The 24,032-nt window shown below is 37.0% G+C and overlaps 1 protein-coding gene across 2 annotated transcripts; it reads left to right on the forward strand.

The window, feature by feature from the left end:
• The first annotated feature begins 642 nt into the window (after positions 1-642).
• On the forward strand, positions 643-21,805 carry pak4 (p21 protein (Cdc42/Rac)-activated kinase 4). 2 transcript variants are annotated; one of them, XM_066664148.1, is made up of 10 exons: positions 643-798; positions 9,205-9,426; positions 9,676-9,893; positions 12,435-12,885; positions 13,547-13,993; positions 14,261-14,394; positions 15,290-15,416; positions 16,711-16,836; positions 16,960-17,094; positions 17,190-21,805. In XM_066664148.1, exons 2-10 carry the CDS (start codon positions 9,226-9,228, stop codon positions 17,343-17,345), a joined length of 1,995 nt encoding a protein of 664 aa, XP_066520245.1. In that variant the 5' UTR covers positions 643-798; positions 9,205-9,225; the 3' UTR covers positions 17,346-21,805. The 2 variants fall into 2 exon arrangements, with proteins under 2 accessions (XP_066520245.1, XP_066520255.1); XM_066664158.1 differs by having other exon boundaries at positions 13,550-13,993.
• The last annotated feature ends 2,227 nt before the right edge of the window (positions 21,806-24,032 follow it).

The raw sequence follows: 24,032 nt of genomic DNA on the forward strand, positions 1-24,032 counted from the left end.
ATGCATCTAGTGCAGCATTTAAGGTGAAGGAGAAAATCCAAATGAATCGATTGCTTATACTTTGTATCCCGGATGTGTATCTGGATTTTTTGTGACTCGTATTTTGGCATCTGAATTTGGCCTACTGAATTTGAGCAACTTCGAAATATATTGTTTGAATTTTTTAAGCTTGAAATTTTTTCATCTGAATTTATTAACCTTGAATAATAACAATGAAAACGTGTTCTTGAAAATTCACGAGTTCAATTCAAGAGCGATTATTTTCAGATTCATAATTGCGAAGCAAAATATCCAGAGGTGGAATTCTGAAGACTTAAATTCAAAAGCAACAAAATTCAGATGCATCATTTCAGTGCAAAACAATTCAGTGCTACAAATTCTAAGGTGGTAATATTTCAAAGTCTGATGAGACAGATTTGCTTCCATACAAAGGCTTTCGTGGGGTGTCCTAATTTTCACATGACTGTATACCCAAAGTTCATGTTTCCACATATTCTACATATCATGTTTTTCTACACATGGGTTCTGTGCTTGTCAAGTAATTAAAGTAGGAGAGGAAGAGAAGAGGTCTACCAACTTTTTGGACACATGAAGCGGACAGGAGGCGCTGCTGAGTAACCTGAGTTCCCGGATGTTGTTTAAGCTCCAATATGGCGCGGGGGGTTTTATCTCGGAGTGGTTTTGACTTTTGATGAGCGACTTTTACACCGCGGCTAAAGTTTACAACAGCTCACAGCGCCTCAGCACACGAGAGATTTATGTGATTAAACCCTTAACGGGGACCACATCATAGACCAGGTAAACGCAGACACTGTTATCATAGCTAGGTTTGCTTAACCTATGTGCTGCTCGACAAAAACAGGTTGTTTTGAGACCGTTGGAGTTTCGAATGAAGCTGAAGTCAGATTCTTATTCGCCAGAGTCTTATTGGATTTCTCGGATCCACCTTAAATGTTGGAGTTACTTTCTAGCGACCTCAGGCCACAGAACGCACCCGCTGGACCATTTAAGGTGGAATGGAAAGTTGGACTAAGAAGCGAGTTTCAACCTCACGAGTTTCGATGAGTTCGGATCAGAGTTTCAGTTTAGCTCTCACTCCACTCAGACCAGCTTTAAACACTCGACCTACAACATGTTTCATGTTTACATACATTTTATAAGTTGACGGCATATAACGTAGCTAAACCTACCGGCATATCAATTAAACCCAGTTAAGTGGATAAATATCTGGAGTTGTTTTTGAGAGTCGGAGCTTAAATAAGCTTAAACCCAGCTTTGCTAAAAGAGATTGCAGCACTTAGTCAAAATGTAGCTAAAACCTTAGCACACCGCTCTGGGGGGAAATAAAAAAAATGTAATTAAATGTTTTGGTACTTTAATGTAAGTTATCTTGGTTGTTTTGTTGGATAGTTTAGCATTTGGCGTGGGAATATTAGCTTAACGTTAAATTAGATAGTATGTTTAAGTTTAGCTTTTTGCTAACAAATGAATGACCTTTGTTGAGAAACGAAATCGTTTTGTAAATGTTTAAGTTTACGGACGTTGTATCTTAAATTCAATGTGCGTTGGCTGTTAGCTGTTTACATTGCCTCCTGTTTGAGTGAGGGGATTTTTATTTTAGTAGTACTCCAAATAGCAGGACCAGCTTTGACAATATGGTGGTTAGGGTGCCAGAATATCTGCATGTTCGAAACACAAGGATTTTGAAATGGTCGTAAACTGGCGGGGTACTGAACATGATTAATAAGAGCAACAGAGAAGTAACAAAAAGTAAAGCGAAGACCAAACCGTACAGAAGACTGTACGGCAGTATGTGGTGAGCTAATTAGCATAGATCCCCCAACTTAATAGGAATTGTGCAAAACAGTCAGTGCCTAGATATGACCATAAACCTATTTTGCAATTTAGTATTTAATGTAAAACAAGTGTAATAATGAATTATTGCAGGATAAATCCATTTGAACTACTTTGTGCAGGGCAGGCCAGTTTATCGTTTATCTACTGAATAAATAAAGTCTAAATTACTGTGTTAACAGTGCAGTGTTGCTTACTGTTTGTTTTAGTTCAGGTTTGATATGTGAGACAAGCAGGAATTCCTGAAATTGGAAATGTTCTGGGCTGTTAACGTTTTTCTAGTTGACGTTTTATCAGTCAGTTGGTACTTTTTGGTGATTAAAATACTGTTGTTCTTCCATTTTATTTTTTCATATAATGTTTAGTAAGTGTTTCTTAGGTTCAGTATTCTTGGAAGGATGAGCAGTCCATCCGCCCCCAGTGTGAATAGATGTTTCCCCTAAAACATGAGCTCACTCCATTGTCTGATTCTGTACTTTGTCCAGTACACAACTCGCTGACCCTAAAAAAACTGGCATTAACACATTTTATTAGCTAGAGTAATATATTGACAATAGTTTGACTAACACCAAACTGTCTCAGTTAAAAGGGTCCATTTTCCAATTCCATGTACTTTCCCTATCATGACAGTAACCTACTTCGTAAGAATAAGACTATTCATATGCCATCACAGTAATAATACGTTGATAGTGTGTCTGGGTGAAGGGCAGAGTTCTCTTTAAGTCAAACTGAAATTATATATTGCTGTAATTATTGTTCTTTCACAATTTGATGAAAAATAATAATACTTCCATCTACTGATAATTTGTAATAATCATGGTTCAAGTAAGAGCATTAAACCATCTAATTTTATGTCCAGTTTTACTGTTAAGGAACACTTGATTGGTCATTCAATATAATTTACTCTCAGATAAGATGTTTGTTGTTTGGTAGACCCAGGAGTTTTAGAGAAGTATTTAAAACATGCCACATTTCCTTAAAAACGCTTGTTTGATATTTGTAATCAAGTCTTTGCAAAGGTCTGTTTGATATCTGTAGTGTTTATTGATGATGTACTTCTGCTATTTACTTTCTTTTACTTCTATATTTTGCATTAGTACAGCTCCCATGCTCTTACATATAGCAGCTGATATCCTAAATGTTTCAAGGAGATGTGATGGGGGATTTGGATGAGTCATATCGGTACTGGACACTCCAGACATTCCTGGCATACTAGGGCTGAACAGGGTCAAACAAAATATTTGAGCTGTATGGGCTGCATTAAACAGAGCGATTTGGGCAATGTTTAGATAACAGGTAGCAAATGAATGCTTTTTAAAATTTACTGGAAAATGTAGAAATAAGATTAATATTTTGTGCACAAAAGATTTTATATTTCTGTTGTTGCATGTCACTGCACATGAAAGCATTACAAATAATAATAAAATAAAAACAATTCTGGTAAAGTGCTCATTTATAGGTTACTGAAACCTAAGGTGAGCCTGGAATATGTTGACCAAGCTCAGTCATATACGGACAACCTGGCATGCATTTGGCTGGTGTTCACTCAAGCATTCTCACAGAGTGCCTAGTAACAGGTTTTATTGTTAGTAACATTTACATATTAGCAGATCTAAAAATGTGGAATTTTTTACAGTGTTTTATACTAAAAGAATGCACAAACTGACAATATATAATTATTTTTAATTTAGATGGGGAAAAAAAATAGATGCTTCAGAGCCAGTGTACTGCATTATTGAGTTCAGCTATTAATATCCTACCAAGCTCTAACATGTACAACATTTTTGAGCAAACCTGTTTGACCTTAATTGTTTATCAAGATGGCAAGAAAAAAAGATATTAGGAACATCAAAATAGGATAAATTGTCAAGGCCAAAAATGGCTGGAACTTCAATCTAAAAACCATTCAGCTATCTGGTGTTTTAACAGGAACAATGACTTGGAGGATCTGTATGCTCTGTTATGCTCTGTGAGGAATTGTGCTGACAGAAATGGTCCACTGTGAGAGATGGGATCACTACATGACAATATAAAGATATTCTGACTGGTTTAGGCTGTGAATGACATGTTTCAAACTTGATGGAACTCTCTAGCCCGTTCAGAGCGTAAGAGGAATTATTTAATAGTTTGAATAGAGTATGAAAATGTCAGTCACAAAATCTCATCTCATTTGAACCACTTTGTGAAACTTTGAGCCAAACCTCTCATGGTTAGCTGTTGAATTGAAGGAATATCTTTTGGAATAGTGGTGTGCCATAATTTCTCAACAACTCCACAGAGCCGTGACAACTCTGCCAAGGAATATTAAAGCTGTAGTGGTGACTGATGGTCCACTGTCTTCTTCATTATGTTGTTTTCTTCCTTTTCTTTGTCAACCATCTGTACATAGGCTGTCAAATCAGATTTACTTCTCAGCATAGCCTGTCTCAATGTAGAATCAAAGCAAATGTTAACTTGATCCACATTGTTAAACAAAAAAATGTAGTAACCTGAGATTTTATTTGTAATTGTGGTTAGCTAAAATTTTATTTTAAATGTTTTCATATTGAATATCAAATGTTTTTGTATAAATAAGCATGAATTTGTTAATTTATTTATTGTTCTGGGCTTTGTTCCTGCTTATGGCATTTGGCACAGTCTAATCACCATTGCCTGGTGTAGGAGGTAGTCATTCCTGAGTATTAATGTAATTTAGTTCTTCACAGAAGTACTTTTTTGGCAGGAGCTCAGTATGATTTTATTCTTCTTTTCCCCTCCTTAGTGTGTGATGAGTTAACCAAACATTGGCATTGCCATGACAGCAGTGATTTGCTATGCCCATTGGCATGCCCCTTTTATTATACAGTCTTCAGTGGCATCAGTGTGCCCAACTGTGGACTTTTTGGCAAGTATTGTCTGCAATTCAGACAGTGTAAAACCTGTGTATATAGCACATGCAAAGCATTGTTGTACATAGTCACATTGCAGCTGTGTTACAGCCACTACCCAGCCTATGAATGCTTAGCAAGAAAAGAGCCATTGTTTTTGTAGCATTTTGTAGACATTATCCTGGAATATTCGAAAGGGATATATCAGTGCTTTTGTTTTTGATGAATAGGCTTTAAAAGGGAGAAGAATATCTTTTCACAGTGGACAAATGGTTTTTGAAACCTTTTGAAATCACTGATAGTTTTGTGGCATAGGTTTTGTTTTACTAGTAACATACCTAGATATGACTACTAACAGGTTTACTTACTGAATCTTTGTATAAGCTATGTCTTGCAGGTTTGTCTTTTGCCTAAAAGTTAGATTACCCATATATATATATATCTCCCAATTTTATTAGCAATCAATATATTGAATGTTTTTCCTGTGAAGGGTACTGGATAATCTCAATCCAATCAATTTATTCAGACCAAAAAAATTCCTTGATGTGCGGAGAGGTGCATACATTAAGGCTAAACTAAGAAAAGGACAGAAGATGGCGGCTTCCAATAAAAAGAAACTGGAAAATACCAGACAGACAAACCACAATGTACATTAGTGTGGCTGTTGGGAGTTTTCTTACATGTGAATGAGATATTAGGTAGGTGGATGTTGTTAGAAGCTTAGGCTTTGCACACGTTTCTCTGTGATTTTTCAAGCCATTGCCTTACTGTGTTTAAGATGAGTGCCTTTGGAAAGAGACTTGAATATAAGGCTTGGAAATTTTTTGGTAGGATTTAAAAGAAAAAAAAATTACTTACATTTTGCAGGCTCCTATAAAATCATTTACTCCAACCTTAATATCTCAGGAACAGGCTAACTTAGTGTCGACCCTATGTCATAGGCAACGTGCATCTCTTCAACGCGTGGGGTCATCTCTTCAGCGCGTGGGGTCGATACAGGCTGCAACGACTGTGATTGTTCAGAAGTCGGAAATACATTGGTTATTCTGTGCCGAAGAAGTGCAGAAACATGAACTCCTTTCTTTCACACACAGACACAAACAGCAGCACATTCGTAGTGAGAAATTTCCTCAGTCATGGTGTGGGCTTCAGGGATGAATAAAATTTTTGAACAAAGGAGAAATACAGATATCACCAGGAAAAAATAACCCAATGAAAAGCAATTCCACGCGGAAACGTGCTGGCTTTGTATTAGTTACTTTCCTGGCACCTTATGTAAACTATGCTCTGTCTCAATCAATGACCTACTCCCTAAATAGTGCACTTTAAAGTTTTATAAATGTAATTCTACTACACCACAACATTGTGTACTACAGAGTGTAGAGAAAGATGTTTGAGATTCAGCCCTAGTGGTGTGGCAGTGTAATTGCAAAGCGATGTAGAAGTATAAACGCTCACAATGGCTTAGGGCTCTTGCGTAGCCTGCGGCATAGGCTCTGCGTTGAGTCAAGTATAAATTCTTTACACTCATGAGGCACATATAACTATAATCAGAGATATTCAACCTCTATTCCTCTACCCATACTGTAAGAATTAAGGTCTGATAAGTCCCCAAATCAGGAAATGGTTCAATGGTAAAACGCACATCACAGCATTCAACAAAATTCTCTCTCTCACGCTCTTTCTCTCTCTAAAAATAGCTTCTTTCTTTTTCTTTTCAGTGGTGGACAAACTTTATTCATTGTCACTGAAGTGAAGCATTAGTGAAATACAGCTTGAAATAGAATACGGAATGAACTTAGTATCTGATAAATTTGTAGCTTGAGTCACAATCAAAATTCTTGTATTTTTGTATTCTTGTCTGTTTTCTATAATGGTGTCGGTGGTGGGAACTTGTTTGTGTGTAAGTAAAGCTAAAAAATATGGCAGGCATCTAGCAACTTAATAGCACTGCAACTAAAAAAAAAAAAAACAGTAACACTTACATTTTATGGTATTTGGCATATTCTCATGCAGAGCGACTTACAATTCTAATCATGTTACAGAAGTACTGATAGAATTCTTGCTCAATGATTCTTATTGGTATAGCGTAGTGTGCTTATGAGGCTTGAATCACTGTCTGGTCTTCTAAATTGAAATCTGTTTTCATACCCCCACATGATTGTTACTTTGATGAAAATATTAAAGAATTACATGGGTCCTTTGCGCTAAATGATTTTAAAGTCCCTGGGTACTCTTTTTCATAATTATAACCTAAGCCTAATTTAGCCATTAGGTTTTGTTATAAATTAGAACATTTATACCTCATTTTAGAAAGGAAAATTGATATATTTATAACATAATTGTGTTATACCATGACCCTGAAATGGATTAATCAGAAACAATGATGATTGATAATTATGTTATGCCACTGGATCTCTATCACTATCTTTTTCTGTATATCTATATCTTCATATTGACGTAGACACACAAAGAAATTCATCATCATCATCATCATTTTCTTCTCCGCTTCTCCATTTCAGGGGCGCGGTGCACAAAGAAATTGCATATAAATAAATAAAATATTAAATAAAGATCACAAATTCAAAGTAAAATCAGGTAGAGAAAAATGCCAGAGTTTCAACAGGTATTTGCTTTGACTGCATTTGTTATCTAGCAATGTTACTAAAACTGCAAACTAATGTGGTTCTCTTGTATCTGTATAGATCAACAACACGTGTAGTAACAGCCAGAGTTTGTTAAAAGACTAAAAGGAGATTAATACCCTTTATATTAATTAAGATCTGTAATCTCTTCTGTGAATTTGAAACTGATTCAGCTTACTGGGCTTCACAGCCTTTCTCAGGACTAAGTACAACAAGCTGTATAAAAGGTTTGCCTGATAAGAGTAGCCTAACAGATTGCCATTAATCTCTAAAGCAGTACAGATTTGTATTATACACTCATGGGCAAAGAAAATAATCATGGCACCTTTTTAAAATACTTGAGTATTGACATGCTCGTAGTTAAATCCACTTATTTAATAGAGCACTTTTATGATTGAGCTCCATATTGAAATTGTATTATTTAAAATAATTTCCCTACAATAATCCCTCTTGCATGTAGCTAGTTGTCTTGGCATTGGCCTGTCTCCATGTTTGACTACAGAGACATCTTTCTCGCTGTTCACCAGTGCATAATGGTATGTAAGTGGAATGGCAGACTGAACTAGGAAATGCCATGCCTGTTTGAGTTTGGCTGCCATACACGTATTTAATATTCAGGCGTAATAGTTGCTCCTGAGATACTGATGTTTATGTAATGCACTGCAGAAAAAAAATGCACAAGTGCTTCTGGTTTTTCCCTGTAACTAACATGGCTGTTGTATATTGAAGAATTTGTTAATAATGTTTTGACTGTAGCACCACGATCCAAAAATAAATAAATAAATAGTTTATGATCTTAGGAGTGTGTGTTAATTGAAGGGACTAGGTAGTTCATATGGCCTATTCCTTCCAACTAATTGCATCCTAGGAATGGAACCATATACACAACATTTAGTGTAGTTTTTCTTTGGGTACTGATTTCAGAATACTTTCTAAATCAAACCTCAACTTTTCACGAAACAAACCTTTCTAAATAGACACTGATGAGTAGTTTTATTACCTATATTCTATTACCTAATACTCACCTATAAGCTAAGACAGGTTTCATTATCTTCCTTCTGATAACTCCTTGTAGAAGTAAGAAGCTAATTTAAGTGTTTATATTTTTGAGAAGTAGGCCTTCAGTGTGGGATTGTTTTTGTTTTCAGAGTTGTTTGAAATTGCTTAAATGTGTTGGTCTGAACTAAATGATCATTCATTCCCTGTTAGATGTTTCAAATTTGATCATATACTCCAACAAAGGTCTGAAAAGAGTTGCACATTCATCCTGACTGTGAGATCCTTGAGGCAGACCTCATGCCCTTGCAAATAATCCAAATGCACATCAAAAGCTGCTGCAAAGGCAGGGGGGGGTTCCGATAGACAGAATAGTGTTTGGCTTCAGGGAGTGTCTCTGATTCCTGCAGTTAAATGGGCAGGTTAAGAAAAATAAACCTAACAAAGGGAGGTTCACGCTACTAGATGGTAGAATTTATGAAAATCTTTAAGAACGCTTTCAGACAGTTCTGTTTTTTTATATATTCAGTAGTCACAATTAAAAATATAAAAAATATGATTATATTAAGGATATAAACATTTTCTTGTAAGGCTTTACCTTTTTTATTTTTTTATTTTTTATTTTGTGACGCAACTAAATGTTAATCATCAGGGAAAATTATACCTAAAAATGCCTTTTGTTAAAATTCATAAAAATCACTTTCTGTAGTAAGCTTATTCATGTTGGCTGTGTTTCTATAGGTTTGATATGTGTCTTCTGTCTAAGCACTTAGAGTATCTCGGTGAATAATGTAAGATTTTGGTGGGGCTGATGTTAACTCCTGCTCTCTTCTCCCCTCTAGCGCTGATGCTCTGCTGCAGTCATGTTCAGCAAGAAGAAAAAGCAGCGCATCCAGATCTCAGCACCCTCCAACTTTGAGCACCGTGTACATACAGACTTCGATGAGCAGGAGCAGAAATTTGTGGGGCTTCCACGCCAATGGCAGAGTCTTATTGAAGACACAGCTAAAAGGCCCAAACCCTTCATCGATGCCACAGTTATCACTACTGTGGAGCCTCGCAAGGTCAGATTTTTTTTTTGTATCACTGAAAACACAAGTGAGCAGATATGTCATTTTGTAGTTCATATTAATGGGTTAATTTAGGAGTTTATTATAATTTTGTTAACCACTTATAATGTTGCTAGTAAATTTTGTTCTGTTTCTCAAAAATAAAAGGCATGCTAAAATGAAACTTGATCCTTTGAGTATTTGAAGATAATGAATTCAGACAATTGTTTGTGACTCTTGCTCTTTTTTGTGTTTGTTTTTCAGACGATTGTGCGGGGCAGTAAGATAGGGGTGGATGGCTCTCTGACATGGCTACTAGACGAGTTTGAAACCATGTCGGTGATCCGCTCCAATTCTTTGCGGCATGACAGTCCACCTACACAGCCCCGCAGTGACTCTGGGTCTTTTAACCGACAGGAGAATGGGGAACACCCTAAACGGCACCATGGTGAACGACCTGACTACATTGGAGAAAAAGACAGGTAATTTTAGCTCTGTTGTAGACATGATATAAAAAGACATGCTTAAAAAAAGCAGTGAAAGCACATGCAAAAAAAAAATTTAAAAACATAGGCAAAGAAAATATAGATGAGAGAATGGTTGAAACATGGACAGCAGGAATTGTCTGGTCTGCTGTTCAAGAGGATTTATTTTCATTTCAGCTTTATGCAAGTACACCTTCTCCTCAACCCATACCTTGAGTTGGCCAGTCACCCCACTCACTGCCAATAACAACAGTGTGCACAGTACCAGAGTTAGTCACCAACAGCTCCTGATATTAAACCAGCTATATATGTTTGTTGGGCATTTGTGAGGCATTGGCAATCACACAGCGATCTTGTGGTTTGTCTGTATTAGCGGTTCACAAATAGCAATTGCGCCAATGCAGTGAATGCACATTTGTCCTCTGAAATGAGGATTTGGCCCTCAGGTCAGAGGTGACTTGAAAATCAGGGCTAAAACAGTAGTGTGAGCGTGACACAATGAATTGTTATATTACAGCAGTTTTTCACATGTCACTCAGCACAAAGCTTCTGAAATTGCAGATTGGATACTGGAGAGTACTTTCAAATACTTCTAGTTAATAAATCAGAATTATAATGTATTGATTCTTAAAGGTGATGTTTATGATTGTAATCAAAAAACACATTTTATAAAATTAAGAATATTTCCTCAACATTTGCTAACTCTCCTGTAAGGGCTGGGCAATTAATCGAAATCGATATTCAGAACCTCTAATCAACAATTTTTATTCTGTTATGTCCCTACTGTGTGTTCATGTACTGTCCCTTTTTAAAACCACACTACCAACTGTAGTCATTTAATTCTGTCCCTATATGCCACATTGAAGCCACCTAAACGCAGAGGCCAACCAAGCGACTCGAGCAGCAAGTACCAAAGAAACACAACGTCTGTGGTTTGGACGTGCTGTGTTTTGACCAAGATTAAGGCAACGCTGAACAAAAAGAAGTCATGTAAAAGCTGAGAAAAACATTTTCAGTGACCAAAGCACAATCACAAACCAAATATAAACAGTGCTCAAAAAACAAGAGGAAGAAGCTTTCAGCAACATTAGAAAAAATATTCCAGCTTTAATACTGGAGCAAATTTACAGTACAAGCCTTGTTACTGAACTATTAGAGTGAAAAATACAAAAACAAAATTATCAATCATTAATCGTAATGATAAAATGTACAATTAATCATGATATTGATTTGCACTCATATTGCCCAGCACTACTTGCAGGTCTCTTTTCACGAAACTGGTCTAATGTGCTTACAAAGCCCCATTTCAGTAAATGCTTTAGAAAATGGAGGTGAAAAGTGATCTATAGTTTTTTTATTTTATTATTATTTAAACGACAGAGAGAAATCTAAAAGGCGAAAAGCACAAATTAAGATGAGGATATTGCTCTATTTCTGCTCCATAGGCGGTAATATTGAACTATTTTCAAATTTCTTTGCTGACCAGACTTAAAAATGTTAGACAATCTACTATTGCAATGTATTAGAAGCTTTTATTGTACTAGTTTTATTTGGAGTAGGTGCAGCATTTATGTCAGTTTACATGCACAAATAAATGCTTTTTAGAGAATTGCCATGTTCAGAAATGATCTTATTTTTATTTTTTTGTAATTATAGATTAGTTCTGGGCGATATGAGCGCAAATCAATATCACGATTAATTGTACCCTTTACCACGATTACGATTAATGAACGATTATTTTGTTTTTGTATTTTTGACCCTCATAATTCAGTGATGAGGCTTGTACTATAAATATGCTCCAATATTAAAGCCGGAACATTTTTTCTAATGTTGATTGTTCCTCTTTTGTTTTCTGAGAACTGTTTATATTTGGTGTGTGATTGTGCCTTGGTCAGTTTACATTTGACTTATTTTTGTTCAGTGTCTTAATTATAGTCAAAACACAGCTAGTCCAAACCACAGATGATAAGTTTTTCTTTGCTACTAGCTGCTCGAGTTGCTTGATCTCAATTTAGGTTGCTTCCATCTTGCAGATGGGGCAGAATCACGTGACTACAGGTTAGTAGCATGCTTTTTTTAAGGGGACAGTACATGGACACACAGTGGAGACATAACAGAATAAAAATAATTGATATAAACAAGATTATTAAAAATTCTGATTGTTATTTTAGATAATTTGCCCAGCTCTATTATAGGTTGTTAATATTTTATTTAATTGCAAGTCAGGAATGTTTTATGCTCATTTATGCTGACTGCTACCGTGTGTGTTTGGTAGTATAGATACACAAAATATGAAAATGATTAATATCAGAACCGTCCTTTGAAATTTATGAGGAAAATTGAACAAAAAATTTATTCAGAAATTCAGTGCTGCACTAAAATTACTAAATTGTCTTTGTTTTATTAATAAACCATCATTTGTCAGTTTGTCACTATCAGTAATAAATTCAGAAAGCCATATTATAACAGTAAATTGGCATATTGCCCACTGCTACTTGGTTCCTTATTTTTTTTATTTATTGCTCATTTTCTGAGCAGAGAGAGAGCTCGACAGGAACATCCAGGTGCTGATTCCCGGCAGCGACCAACCCGGGCCCCTCGTGAGGATGGTCGACCGCAACAGCAGCCCCGTGGGCAGGAGCCCAGCAGGCACAAGGAACGGGACCGTCCAGCTGGACCACCCACTCCTCCTCATCGAGAACGAGCCAGAGAACGTGAGCAAGAGCGTGATAGAGAGAGAGATCCACGCGAGTATCATGAGCAGGTGGTCAGAAGGGAAGGGGCCAGTGATAAACGACCAAAATCCAGCTATGTAGGCCGGGACAGCAGCCCACAGTCACCACGGGATAAGAGGCCCCTTTCTGGACCAAATATTCGCACTCCCAACCTGCCTGTCACAGAGGGAGTGATGAAGACAGCCCAACAAGGCAGACCATTTAACACTTACCCTCGTACAGATAGCGACACAGCGAAAAGTCCCATCAGTCAGGTGGGTAGAGAATATATTTATAAAATATAAATACTGCTTTGGTCAATTTTATATAGTTAATGAAAGACCAAATATACAGAGTGTTATTAGAGTCATATTGGTATTAGCATATAAATGCTATCTGATCATTTTTGAAAATATCCCTGTTCAGATGAATACAAAAACGTATCCTTGTTATCCCAATCAAGTAGGGAGAAATATTGCCTTGTTAAGAAAGACATAAAAGCATGAGAATCACTGATGTTTATTCTCAAATTACTCTATACTCCCTATGTTGTGCACTATGCAAGTCATGAAATTACATATATTATATATTCCTTCATTATATATTCCTAAATACAAGATTATTCATACTGATTGGAGAGTGTTATTGAAAACTTCTATATTCTGTGACATAAAACAGCAGATGTACAGATGTAGGCCAAAATGTAGAAACATTTTTAAAATATACTCCTATATGTGTGGACAAGGTTATAGAGAAATGGGTTAGTTGTGCTCTCAAAGGGTTCAAGCAGTGTCACAATATTATACTAAAATGCATGGTTTATAAGTCTGCATTGACACATTGTATATGGAAGATGTTGCAATTGGTCATAAATTCCCACATCGATGCATCCTTAATCCTGAGTTATATTTGTATTATTGCTGTGACTCTTTTTAGCAGGACTTGAAGCAAGGCAGAACTCATGAGCCTCCCCATCACAATGGCCCCTCTAGTGCAGCAAGCCGAAGTGGAGGCAGTGGTGGTAAAACTACTTCTCGAGGGGAACCCCAGCAACATCACGCTTCACACCCAGCCCTAAGTCCAGAAACACATAGCCAGCAGCTTCCTCCAGCACCCAGACCACCTGGACCACCTGGCACCCAACAACAAGGCCGTTCCCCACAGAGGGAGCCTCAGCGTGTTTCCCACGAGCAGTTCCGTGCTGCTTTACAGATGGTTGTTGACCCTGGGGACCCACGCACCTACCTGGACCACTACATAAAGATCGGTGAGGGGTCCACTGGTATTGTATGTATTGCAACGGTTAAGAGCACAGGAAAACTGGTGGCTGTGAAAAAGATGGATCTGCGCAAACAGCAGCGACGAGAACTACTCTTCAATGAGGTGACTTTTTTTAAAGAATGTTTCAGAATTACTTTTGTTATTTGGACAGTAACAGCATATTGTCAACTGACCTTTGCCTGAAGAACTGACAGGACAGACATCATTTGTATTGGTTTTTAATGTTCTTTATACAAATGGAAGTGTTGCATGCTTTTGTGTTTCTAGCTGTTGTTTCTGTTTGACTGCGACCGTAATACCAGTGTGAAACCAGTTTTATAGCAATTTTTCTCTGTCATTTTTCTCCTACCTGAACTATGACTCTTCAAGGTGGTGATTATGCGAGACTATCATCATGAAAATGTTGTGGAGATGTACAATAGTTACTTAGTGGGTGATGAGCTTTGGGTTGTTATGGAGTTCCTTGAAGGTGGAGCACTCACCGACATAGTCACACATACCAGGTAAACATTGGCTTTGATTACAAATTAATTCAAATACTATTTCAACTTTAATCTGCAGTGTATAATTATAAGCACCTAACTCTCCACTGTGGAGCTCACTGGATAGTGAAGCTACTTTGTCCACTTTGTGTAGTGTTAGTCTGTGGCAGTTTTTGTGATGTTTTCATTCAGCCACAACACAGCAATCCCTCATTCTAATAAATGTGTGATGTGATCAAATTTTTTGCGAAGTGAATTTGTCAGCATGATTATAAAATTATCTTCCTTTCTTAAGTTAGCCTGTACCACTTTCTTTGTCTTTTTTTCATATAACTAGATTGCCCGAATTTATTTATGTACAAAACAAACTACCAGTTGTACACAGTTGTCCCATTCTTTTAACACTTTTCCCCATAAAACAACAAAGATATAAGCATAGATGTTTTTGATCCAGGGGAAGGCAGTCACAAATGTAGACCTGTTACAATAGACGTGTGTGTATGTATAATCTACAAATGTTTTTTGTATTTTATTTTAATTGAAAGAATTTTTATAAATTTTTTTTTTTTTTTACTTTTGTATTAGAAAATGCACACTATTTGGTCTTGCTTATGACACGGCAAGGAATATATTACTATGATTATATAAGATATGATGAAACAAATTATCCTAGAAATGGACATTGATTTGAAAAATTTAAATGAAGATTTAAAAAAAATTTAAAACGCCTCCCCCTCTCTCCTCTCGTGCCTTCATGTGCAACTATATAATATACGTCACTAGAAAAGTCCACCACTAGATGGTAGGTTTGTACTGTTGTCATGGGTGTATTATTCATGAAGCTTGCATGTTAGACTTTTGGCTTCATTTCTACACTGTACTAATGGCTTATTGTATGTTGCTGTGTTTTTAATAGGATGAATGAGGAGCAAATTGCCACGGTGTGTCTGTCTGTCCTGAAGGCACTGTCAGTGCTGCATGCCCAAGGTGTCATCCACAGAGATATTAAGAGTGACTCTATTCTGCTAACTGCTGATGGCAGAGTGAGTTTTCATTGCTTTTCAGTTCATTACCAATTGTTTGACTACAATAACGAGTTATCTAAAGCTGAAAGTGTATTGTGACAGAAGAGAATTCTCAAGTCAGTGCCTGTTAATATAATATAAATTTTTCCATAATAACCCGAAAAAGTATTAGCCCGAAACAACAATTTTGGTCAAACCATATATTACACACTAATGCAGACCTGATAAATCAGTATAGCATTAAAATGATTGTCCAGGTAATAGAAAATAATGTCATATACATTTAAATTAATTTCAGTATCACATAGCATGAACCTTAAAACTGTCAAACTGCTTTAATTTGCCTGAAACCCAGAGGGCACATGTGCCCATCTCATAAATCATATTGCCAAAAAAATAGTGCTGTCAAACAGGGGTAGTGTTTGATTTTAGGTTGCGGTAAGAGAAGAGGAAGCTTTCTTGGCACTTCTAAGCTATTTCTCGTTAGGCTTGGTGTGTGTTCGCATTTGTATGTCTCATTTCCTCATATCAAGTTGAATAAGACTCATCATGCAGTACCCTGCTGGTCATATTCAACCAACCAAGCAATGCAAAATATTTTTTTTTTCGCTTTACTGATTAAAAACAGAAGTTTAATTATTTATCAACAGATTACTCCTCTGTTTGTTTGCCACCCCTTGATTTGATCATTTCAGAGCCTCTACAGACAGTGGCACATTAACCACAAATAGCATGCTGAGGTCTGTGTGTCACTGAGGACAAGCTTTGTGTGTCCCCTTTCTAAAAGTATTTCTCTAACACTCTATGTATATCTAACATAGGTCATAAATTTGGCAAGTGACCTTCAAATGACGTCATATGAAATTCGTGGATAGAGAATATAAAGAATTTTAGTAATAATGGAGTCCACTCAGACTTCGTAATGCGTTTCATGTAGAAATAATCATCACCGAACAGAAGTACAAAAAGTACCTGTCTCCTCTATTTGCTAACAGGGTGTTTACCTACTTGACAAAACTGAATGATGTTGCACCATGGTTGGCAAGAACATCATAGGAAATGACCTTGTTTCGTCCTCTTGTGAAAAGTTTTGTCCACTTGTCAAACAGCGTAAAACCCCTGCTTTACAAGGACCTCATGTTCTCAGCTTTGCTTTAAAATTTCTGTCTGGCAACATTTTACCCAGCATATTTTGTTCTTACTGCTGAAACAGTGAGGATTTGAAAGACTGGTAAACCTCATTCTTGCATAGAATGTTCCTTAGTGCATTTGTTATTATTAATCTTGTTTTTTCTCTTCATTGCACTCCTAGGTGAAGCTGTCTGACTTTGGCTTCTGTGCTCAAGTATCAAAAGAGGTCCAGCGACGCAAGTCACTAGTGGGAACGCCATACTGGATGGCACCAGAGCTCATCTCAAGATTACCATATGGACCAGAGGTGAGTTCATGTTTGTGAGCCTCCTTTGTGTTTTTGTGTGTCCTTTTACATGGTTAGTCCACAAGCAGTATGTACGAGTGGATTAAGACTGGATTTTTTTTATTTATTTATTTTTTGCTGTAGGTGGATATTTGGTCTCTTGGCATTATGGTGATAGAGATGGTTGATGGGGAGCCTCCATATTTCAATGAGCCCCCTCTTAAGGCCATGAAAATGATTAGAGACAACCTACCACCCAAACTGAAAAATCTCCATAAGGTGAAATATTTTTAATAATTAGTATTTTTTAAACTGGTGTATTCCCAATTTTGTTGGGTTTCCATAGTCTAATCATTAATTTTCTTTCTTTTCAGGTTTCACCAATTCTTAAGGGCTTTTTGGACAGGATGCTTGTTAGAGACCCTGGCCAGAGGGCCACAGCTCAGGAGCTGCTCAAACATCCATTCCTCAGCAAATCTGGCCCTCCCTCTTGCATTGTGCCCCTCATGAGGCAGAACCGCATGAGATGAGTGTGACCTCAAAGACCCTCAGCTGAGCTCAAAGCACTGACCCTTTGAGGCTGGAGACCTGCAGAGAGAGACTCTCTACTCTGCAGATTTTATATACTGTTTATCTTTCTGGCCAAGCATTTGACTCAGACCCATCTGTAGGTACTGTGAACTTTGTGCTTGGACAGCACGGAGAGCTGTTAAAAACACAGAAAAAGGCTACAAAGAATTCAGTGAAAAAACAGAAATAGTTTTAAGATAATTTTAGGGTCCCAGGTACACAGTACTGGCATATGCTGTATTTGGTAAAGAGAGTTTTTGGATCATTTTCGCTTTTTGGAAACATCATCTCTCAGTGGCCTAAGCCTTGTGTGCAGGGCTATGTTTCTAGGTGAAGAGGCAATTTGAGGTTCTTCACCAAATAGAGCATCGTTTTCCTTGTAAACAATGGAAAATTTGTTCCTCGTATATTCTCAAGCTTCACCTCCTGCACCACAACCACTTTCCTACTTCAAATCAATTTAAAGAGAAACATAACTACTGAAGAGCTATATTGTTACGTTATCAAACAGAAATCACTAAAACACTAGGCTCCTGTTACAACACTATACTAGGTAAACACTGGAAGTGTGCTTTTATTTCAGACCATTTCTAGTTTTATGGAAATTGATAAACGCAGAGCTATGGATTTGTTTTTCCTACTTTGGGTGACAGTGAAGCACTGTTTTGAGATTGAAGTTGCACTCTCCCCCCCCTTTATTTTATTTTACTATTACTTTTTTAATCCCCCCCCCCACACACACACACATCTCATGTGGAATGACTCCTTTGTGAATTGAAATATTAGTATTCCATTTAATTTCCTTTTTTAAATTGAGGTGCGGGGAGGGAATTGGGGCATTTGAAGGCTTATTTTTATCATGGCACCATTTGTTGATGGCTGCTGACACTGACTGTTACAGATGTCTTTCCATTGTAAGAAAATGCAAGAAAGAAAGAAAGAAAGGCTCCTTTGAAAGGCTCTACGAATCCTGTTGCCACATAGCTTTTGAAGTACTGTGTCCTTTCCCATGTAGAGTTTTAAGGTGTGCTCTGTACGAGGAAAGGGTTCTGCATTGCATGAATGTATAGCTAAATGCTGGTTACCAAGTTTAGGAGGGACTACAGCACTGCAGAAGTCAGTGTTTACTCTCCTGTGGAAAAAACCCACTTCATCCCATGAAGGGCTTGCTAATTAGCAGATTAGTTAAATCTGGGAGAATACTAAACTCTGCAGTGCTCTTGCCATCGGAGGTTAGAATCTGACTTCTCTACCATCTTGCTTTTTACTAAAGCTAAAGTTTATTAGGGCTGATAGGCAAGGGATCTAGACTGGAGCTGTTGAGACTTAGCTTAATCCGACTGTGAAGCAGCTGCTAGAAGCGTGTCCACTGCATAGTTTTGGTGATTGAACACTACCACAAATCATTCACACATTAATGTAGCTATGTAAGTGTGTAAGCACAGGTTTGGTTTATCATTGAGGCACCACCAGTGCCTTGGTCTCTAGTCCTAGGTTCCTAAGGCTAGTAGCATATTAGTTTGCACTTAGAGAGCAACCAAAGACCATTCATGGAGTGAATTGAGTAAACTACGAGTAACCAACTGCTATGAATTGACCCAAATATAGTAAATGACACACTACACTTCAACACTACCACATAGCATATTGTCATGATACTGTAGGTTTTCTTCTTCTGTCACACACGTTTAGGCCTTAAGTGGATGAATGGATTGAGTTCTGTTTGAATTAGATTACACATGTTTATCTGCTGGGAGAGGTTTGGCTGGTGATCCAACTCTGGTCCTGGAAGCCCACTGCCCTGCTGTTTGTTTTTTTTTCCTCCCCTTCCCCCCTCTCCAGTTCCCCTGTACCTTACACACTGGATTCAACAAGCTAGTTCATGAATGACATATTTCTGAGTTAGAGTAAGTGTGTTAAAAGACTCCTATCATATAAAGACAATTGGATGTAGTGTATAACCTTTGTTTATATAGTGATTAACCATTGTATAACAAAGCTTTAAACCATATAATTAAATCCCCAGTCGACACAGCCTGTGAATAGATTGAATTGTTTATGTTAATGTAATGAACATCAGCACTGATTGGGGAAAAAAAATATTAATTATGACAGATATATAAAACCCAGGGAAATGTAATAAGTGGAAAATGAAGGAAATGTAGCATGTACATTCTTTAAAGCAAGTCAGTGGACCTCCAGGACCAAAGCTTGGAGAAGCTGGTGTAAATCGCAAATCAAGACTTGTTGCACACCGTCTATTTGTCCCATAAGGCGTTTGCTGTTTTAATGGTTATTTGATGTTTATGTTGTTCTGTAGAAAGTGGTTAAACTGAAGATTAGTTTAATACTGTAAATATTATGTGAGATATTTTAAAATAATGATAACATCTTTAATTCATTATAATTGTAGTCAGAAAATCTACTTACAACTTCAGTTTTATTGAATTTTTTTTTAATAATCAGCATTTCTGTTTTCTAAAAGGGGTCATCCTTTTGTTTTAGACGTGGAACACAACAAAAATGACAATCAGACCAGAGTTAAATATGGAATAATATGATGTCTTTTAATGCCAGTGACCTTAGGTCAAACAAATAGGATTTTCTGTGACCACATTGCATTGATAGACTCACAAGGCTTATTGAAACCTCGCCAGGAGGGTACGTTCCATTAAAATATTAAGTGTGCAGTAGCAGAGAGTTTTGAATCCAGGGATCACCTTCCTGATCATTCCTTTTAAGAACACACAGCCTTAATGCAGGGAAATCCTTAGAGCTGCACTACAGATGACACATCAGTGGACACTACAGGGTATTATCAATGGCTCTTGGCCACAGCCTCTCATTGAGTTGTGTGCATGTTTCTTTAAGACCACTGCAAATGTTCACAATGACGTACGACTGTTTCAGTATGAGGATGCTTCCTTATAGCCTTAAGCCTTATTTTTTTGTTGTTGGAATGTGAAAAAGGAAAATGCTGTACTCTGAGAGCAATATTTTGTGCATCAGTATGTGTCAGGGAATCACCTGTCTGTGTCATTATTTTAACTAAATACACATTTCAGTTAACCTAATCTATGGACAAAGACATTTTGCATTCGAATATTGCTGTAGTTGTGTGTTGAAGCTTCATATTTAACATGGCTAACAAACAAAAATTGTCCCCTGACTCTTTTGCATAAACGCATCTTGTCATCTTGGGTTATTACATAAAATTGTCTTAGGACTATAGAAGAGCAAGATTTATCCCTTAAACTTAACGCAGAGGGCACTCAATTTGAACATTATCCACTGTCTGAAGCGGCAACCCACTTCATTCCCGTACTCACCGAGGCTTTGTTCAATTTTACATTTAACCGAATGACACAGATTGTAAACCATGACTCATCTATATATATAATTTAAAAAAAACTGGATGCTGTTTTGCATGTTGAGAAGTTTTATAGATGTATTTAGAAAGAATATTTGTATGATTTGATGTTTGTTAGCAACATTACCTTCAAAGCCAATGCTTAATTAAAGAAGCTACCACTGAACCCCAGACATGTCTCAGTTGAACATAGAGTGCAAGTACTAAATAAGTGTTGATACTTACGAAATTGGTGCATCCCCTCTGTGTATACATGATTACCCCCCACAAAATGTCCCTTAATTGCCAAAACTATGAAAATGGATACAGTAGGAAACAATTCAGAAGCTGTACTCAAAATTCCTCCTTTAAACTTTGTGCTATGCACTGTCTGGAGTATATAAAAGATTATTAGCTCATGCTTTCATAATACCATATCAGCACTAAACTCTGAACAAATCTTTGTCTGATACTAATATGGTTAATATAATGTGCTGATACAGATACGGTACTGATGCTATCGTAGCTAACACATCTCTTCTTATGAAATCTATTTCTGTTTGCTACTGTGCCACTAATGGACTTGGCTTTTTCATTCAGTGGCTTTCATTACATTTAAAGGCTAGTATCTGAAACCTGTGACGAATGTTGTCTGTTTTGTTTTTAGTGTCATAATACTCATGTCAGTCTATAGTTACGATTTCAAAAATCTGTTTATTTAATTCCTTTTGGATTAGATATGTGAAGTTAAGACCCGTTAATACTGTTGATGACATTTAAACTGATGATTTAGATGTGACAGTCTTACATTAAACATTATTAAAACATTAATTTCTTTAAATGGAAGCCCAGAATCCTGGACTGTGACAACTACTGACTGGCCTGCTCTCTGTGCGGAATATCAAGTTTAATCAGTGTTCTCTCTTCCTCTTAACTGTAGTCTTGTTCTGCAAAAGCTTTACATTTGATAGTCTATTGTTATCACTTCCCTGTATGATTTGTGATTTTATTATTTTATTTTATTTTTATTTTTTTTATTGAAAAGGACTTGCAGTGCAGATTTTTGCAAATACATTTTTTTTCCTCTCATACAAATGTTTGCATGTGTGTTCCTTTATGTGATATGGGAAACGTTAGCCAATGATGATATTGAACTGTATATTTAATCTATGAAAGCCTTATTTGTGGTTTCCCAGAGGGGTATTAAGCCTAGTACTGGACTATATCCCCATTTCAATGGATAATCACAGTACCAGGACTAGGCTTAATTCCTTTCTGGGAAACCACCCCATCTTTTATGAGCAACGGTGGATCAAAGCTTGCCATTTGCTAGGCATAAGAAATAATCCAGCTGTTAAAAAATATCTACATTCCTTGCAAAGCTTTGTCAAGGATGTTAAGAACTCTTTCAGATACTATTTCATCCTCTGTGGTGTATATAATATTAGTGTTATTGTCACATAGCTCCAGGGTCCTGGGGTTGTAGGTTCAAGCCCCACTCCGGCTGCCGGTCTATGCGGAGTTTGGTGTGTTCTCCCTGTTTCCATGAGGGTTTCCTCCCATGGTCCAAAAACATATTGGTTGGCTCCTCTAATGTCCCTATGTGTGAGTGAATGTGTCAGTGTGCATCGTCCTGCGAAGAATTGGCTCCCCCTCTAAGGCGTCTTGCCGCTTTGCACCCAATGGTACAAGTTATGGAGTCAAAAAGATTTTGAGTTTGTAAAACAATACTCAGAGTAACAAATGTAACGGAATTTGTAACTACGTTTGAGTGACTACATACATACGTAATATTAAAATCCACAAGTATTTTGGAATGCACACAATTTAAACAACAACAATAATAATTTAAATTCAAAAATATGGAAAAAAATATTTTTAATGTTTAATTTTATTTTTTAAAAAGACTTTTGTAATCTGTAAATCTTTTGTGAATTTGTAAATCAAATGTCGTGAATGTGTGTACCTCTCAAATGGCTTAAAATGTGAAACATTTGAGGTTCCAAATGTGACAGTGGGAGTTTTTGAATGTGGTGGAGAAAAAATCCATACATTCACCTTCTCTGCTGTGTGCGCGAATCTCTTTTGCGGTTTTAAGACTCTGTTCTGACGGCTAATTGATGGACCAATAGGAAAGCTCTATCTGGACTAATCAGATCGCGAGATTTGTTTAACCAATCAGAACATTGATTTGTTGCCATCACCCAAAGCGCTTATCTTCCAAAAGGACTCTGGTATCGAACCGGTTCCATTCCTGATTCTTGAAAACTTGGTTCTTTCCAGTGAACCGCCGCGATTCACAGCGTCAGAGCCAAAGATAAACTGTTAGAGTCATGAGATAGTAATTTATTCTTGGTTAACCGTGGAGTCAGACCAGAGTGAGACATAATGCTGTGTAAACGTTGCCGAGTTCTGCTGAGCTTGAGAACAACGGAGAAACGTAACCAAGAGCCGCGGCTCTGAACAACGCGCATGGCATCGCAACTAACAGCAACAGTATTCCTGGTTCCCCTCTAAACGTGTAGAAACGCGGCGGTTCAATGGAAAGAACCAAGGATCCAAGAATCAGGAACGGAACCGGTTCAAGAACCGGAGTTCATTTGATGGAAAAGCGCTATGTTTGACAGCAACAAATTAATGTTCTGATTGGTTAAACAAACCTTTGATTGGTCCAGCTAAAATTTTCCTATTGGTCCATCAATTGGCCGTCAGAACAGGGTCTTAAATCCGCAACTGCAAAAAGAGATTCGCACACGCAGCAGAGAAGGTGAATGTGTGGATTTTTTTTCCCACCACATTCAAAAACTCCCACTGTCACATTTGGAACCTCAGAAATGTTTGCTCTTGCACATTTTAAGCCATTTGAGAGAGGTACTGATTCACATTCATGACATTTGATTTACAAATGCAAATGTTTTTACACATTTAAAAATTACTTCTATACATTGCAAATATTTTCCAATTTTGTGAATTTAAATAATAATAATTATTTTTGTTGTTTTAAATTTGTGCATTCTAATACATTTGTGTATTTGAATTTTACGTGTATGTAGTTGCTCAAATGCAGTTCCGATACATTTGTGAGTATTGTTTTACAAACTCAATCTTTCGGACCCTTTTTTTGACTCCATAGTTACAGTGCAACACTGAAAAAAGTCTACAAGTGAGTTTTCTCTCCTCTTCTAAGATTATTATTAACCACTGTTTAGCCATAATAAATGAGCACAGTTCTCACCACAATGATGATAGTATTTTTACACCACTTCTCTAGACACTCAAGCACTTGAGAACATTTGGG

This window comes from Hoplias malabaricus, chromosome 1 (genome assembly GCF_029633855.1).
Source record: "Hoplias malabaricus isolate fHopMal1 chromosome 1, fHopMal1.hap1, whole genome shotgun sequence".
NCBI lineage: Eukaryota > Metazoa > Chordata > Actinopteri > Characiformes > Erythrinidae > Hoplias > Hoplias malabaricus.

Excerpts from the sequence above, each read along its gene's own strand:
- pak4 (XM_066664148.1), top strand. The coding sequence starts at position 9,226 with ATGTTCAGCAAGAAGAAAAAGCAGCGCATCCAGATCTCAGCACCCTCC. Across the intron at positions 14,395-15,289 it reads GACATAGTCACACATACCAG|GATGAATGAGGAGCAAATTG; the intron begins GTAAACATTGGC and ends TGTTTTTAATAG. Across the intron at positions 16,837-16,959 it reads GATTACCATATGGACCAGAG|GTGGATATTTGGTCTCTTGG; the intron begins GTGAGTTCATGT and ends TTTTTGCTGTAG.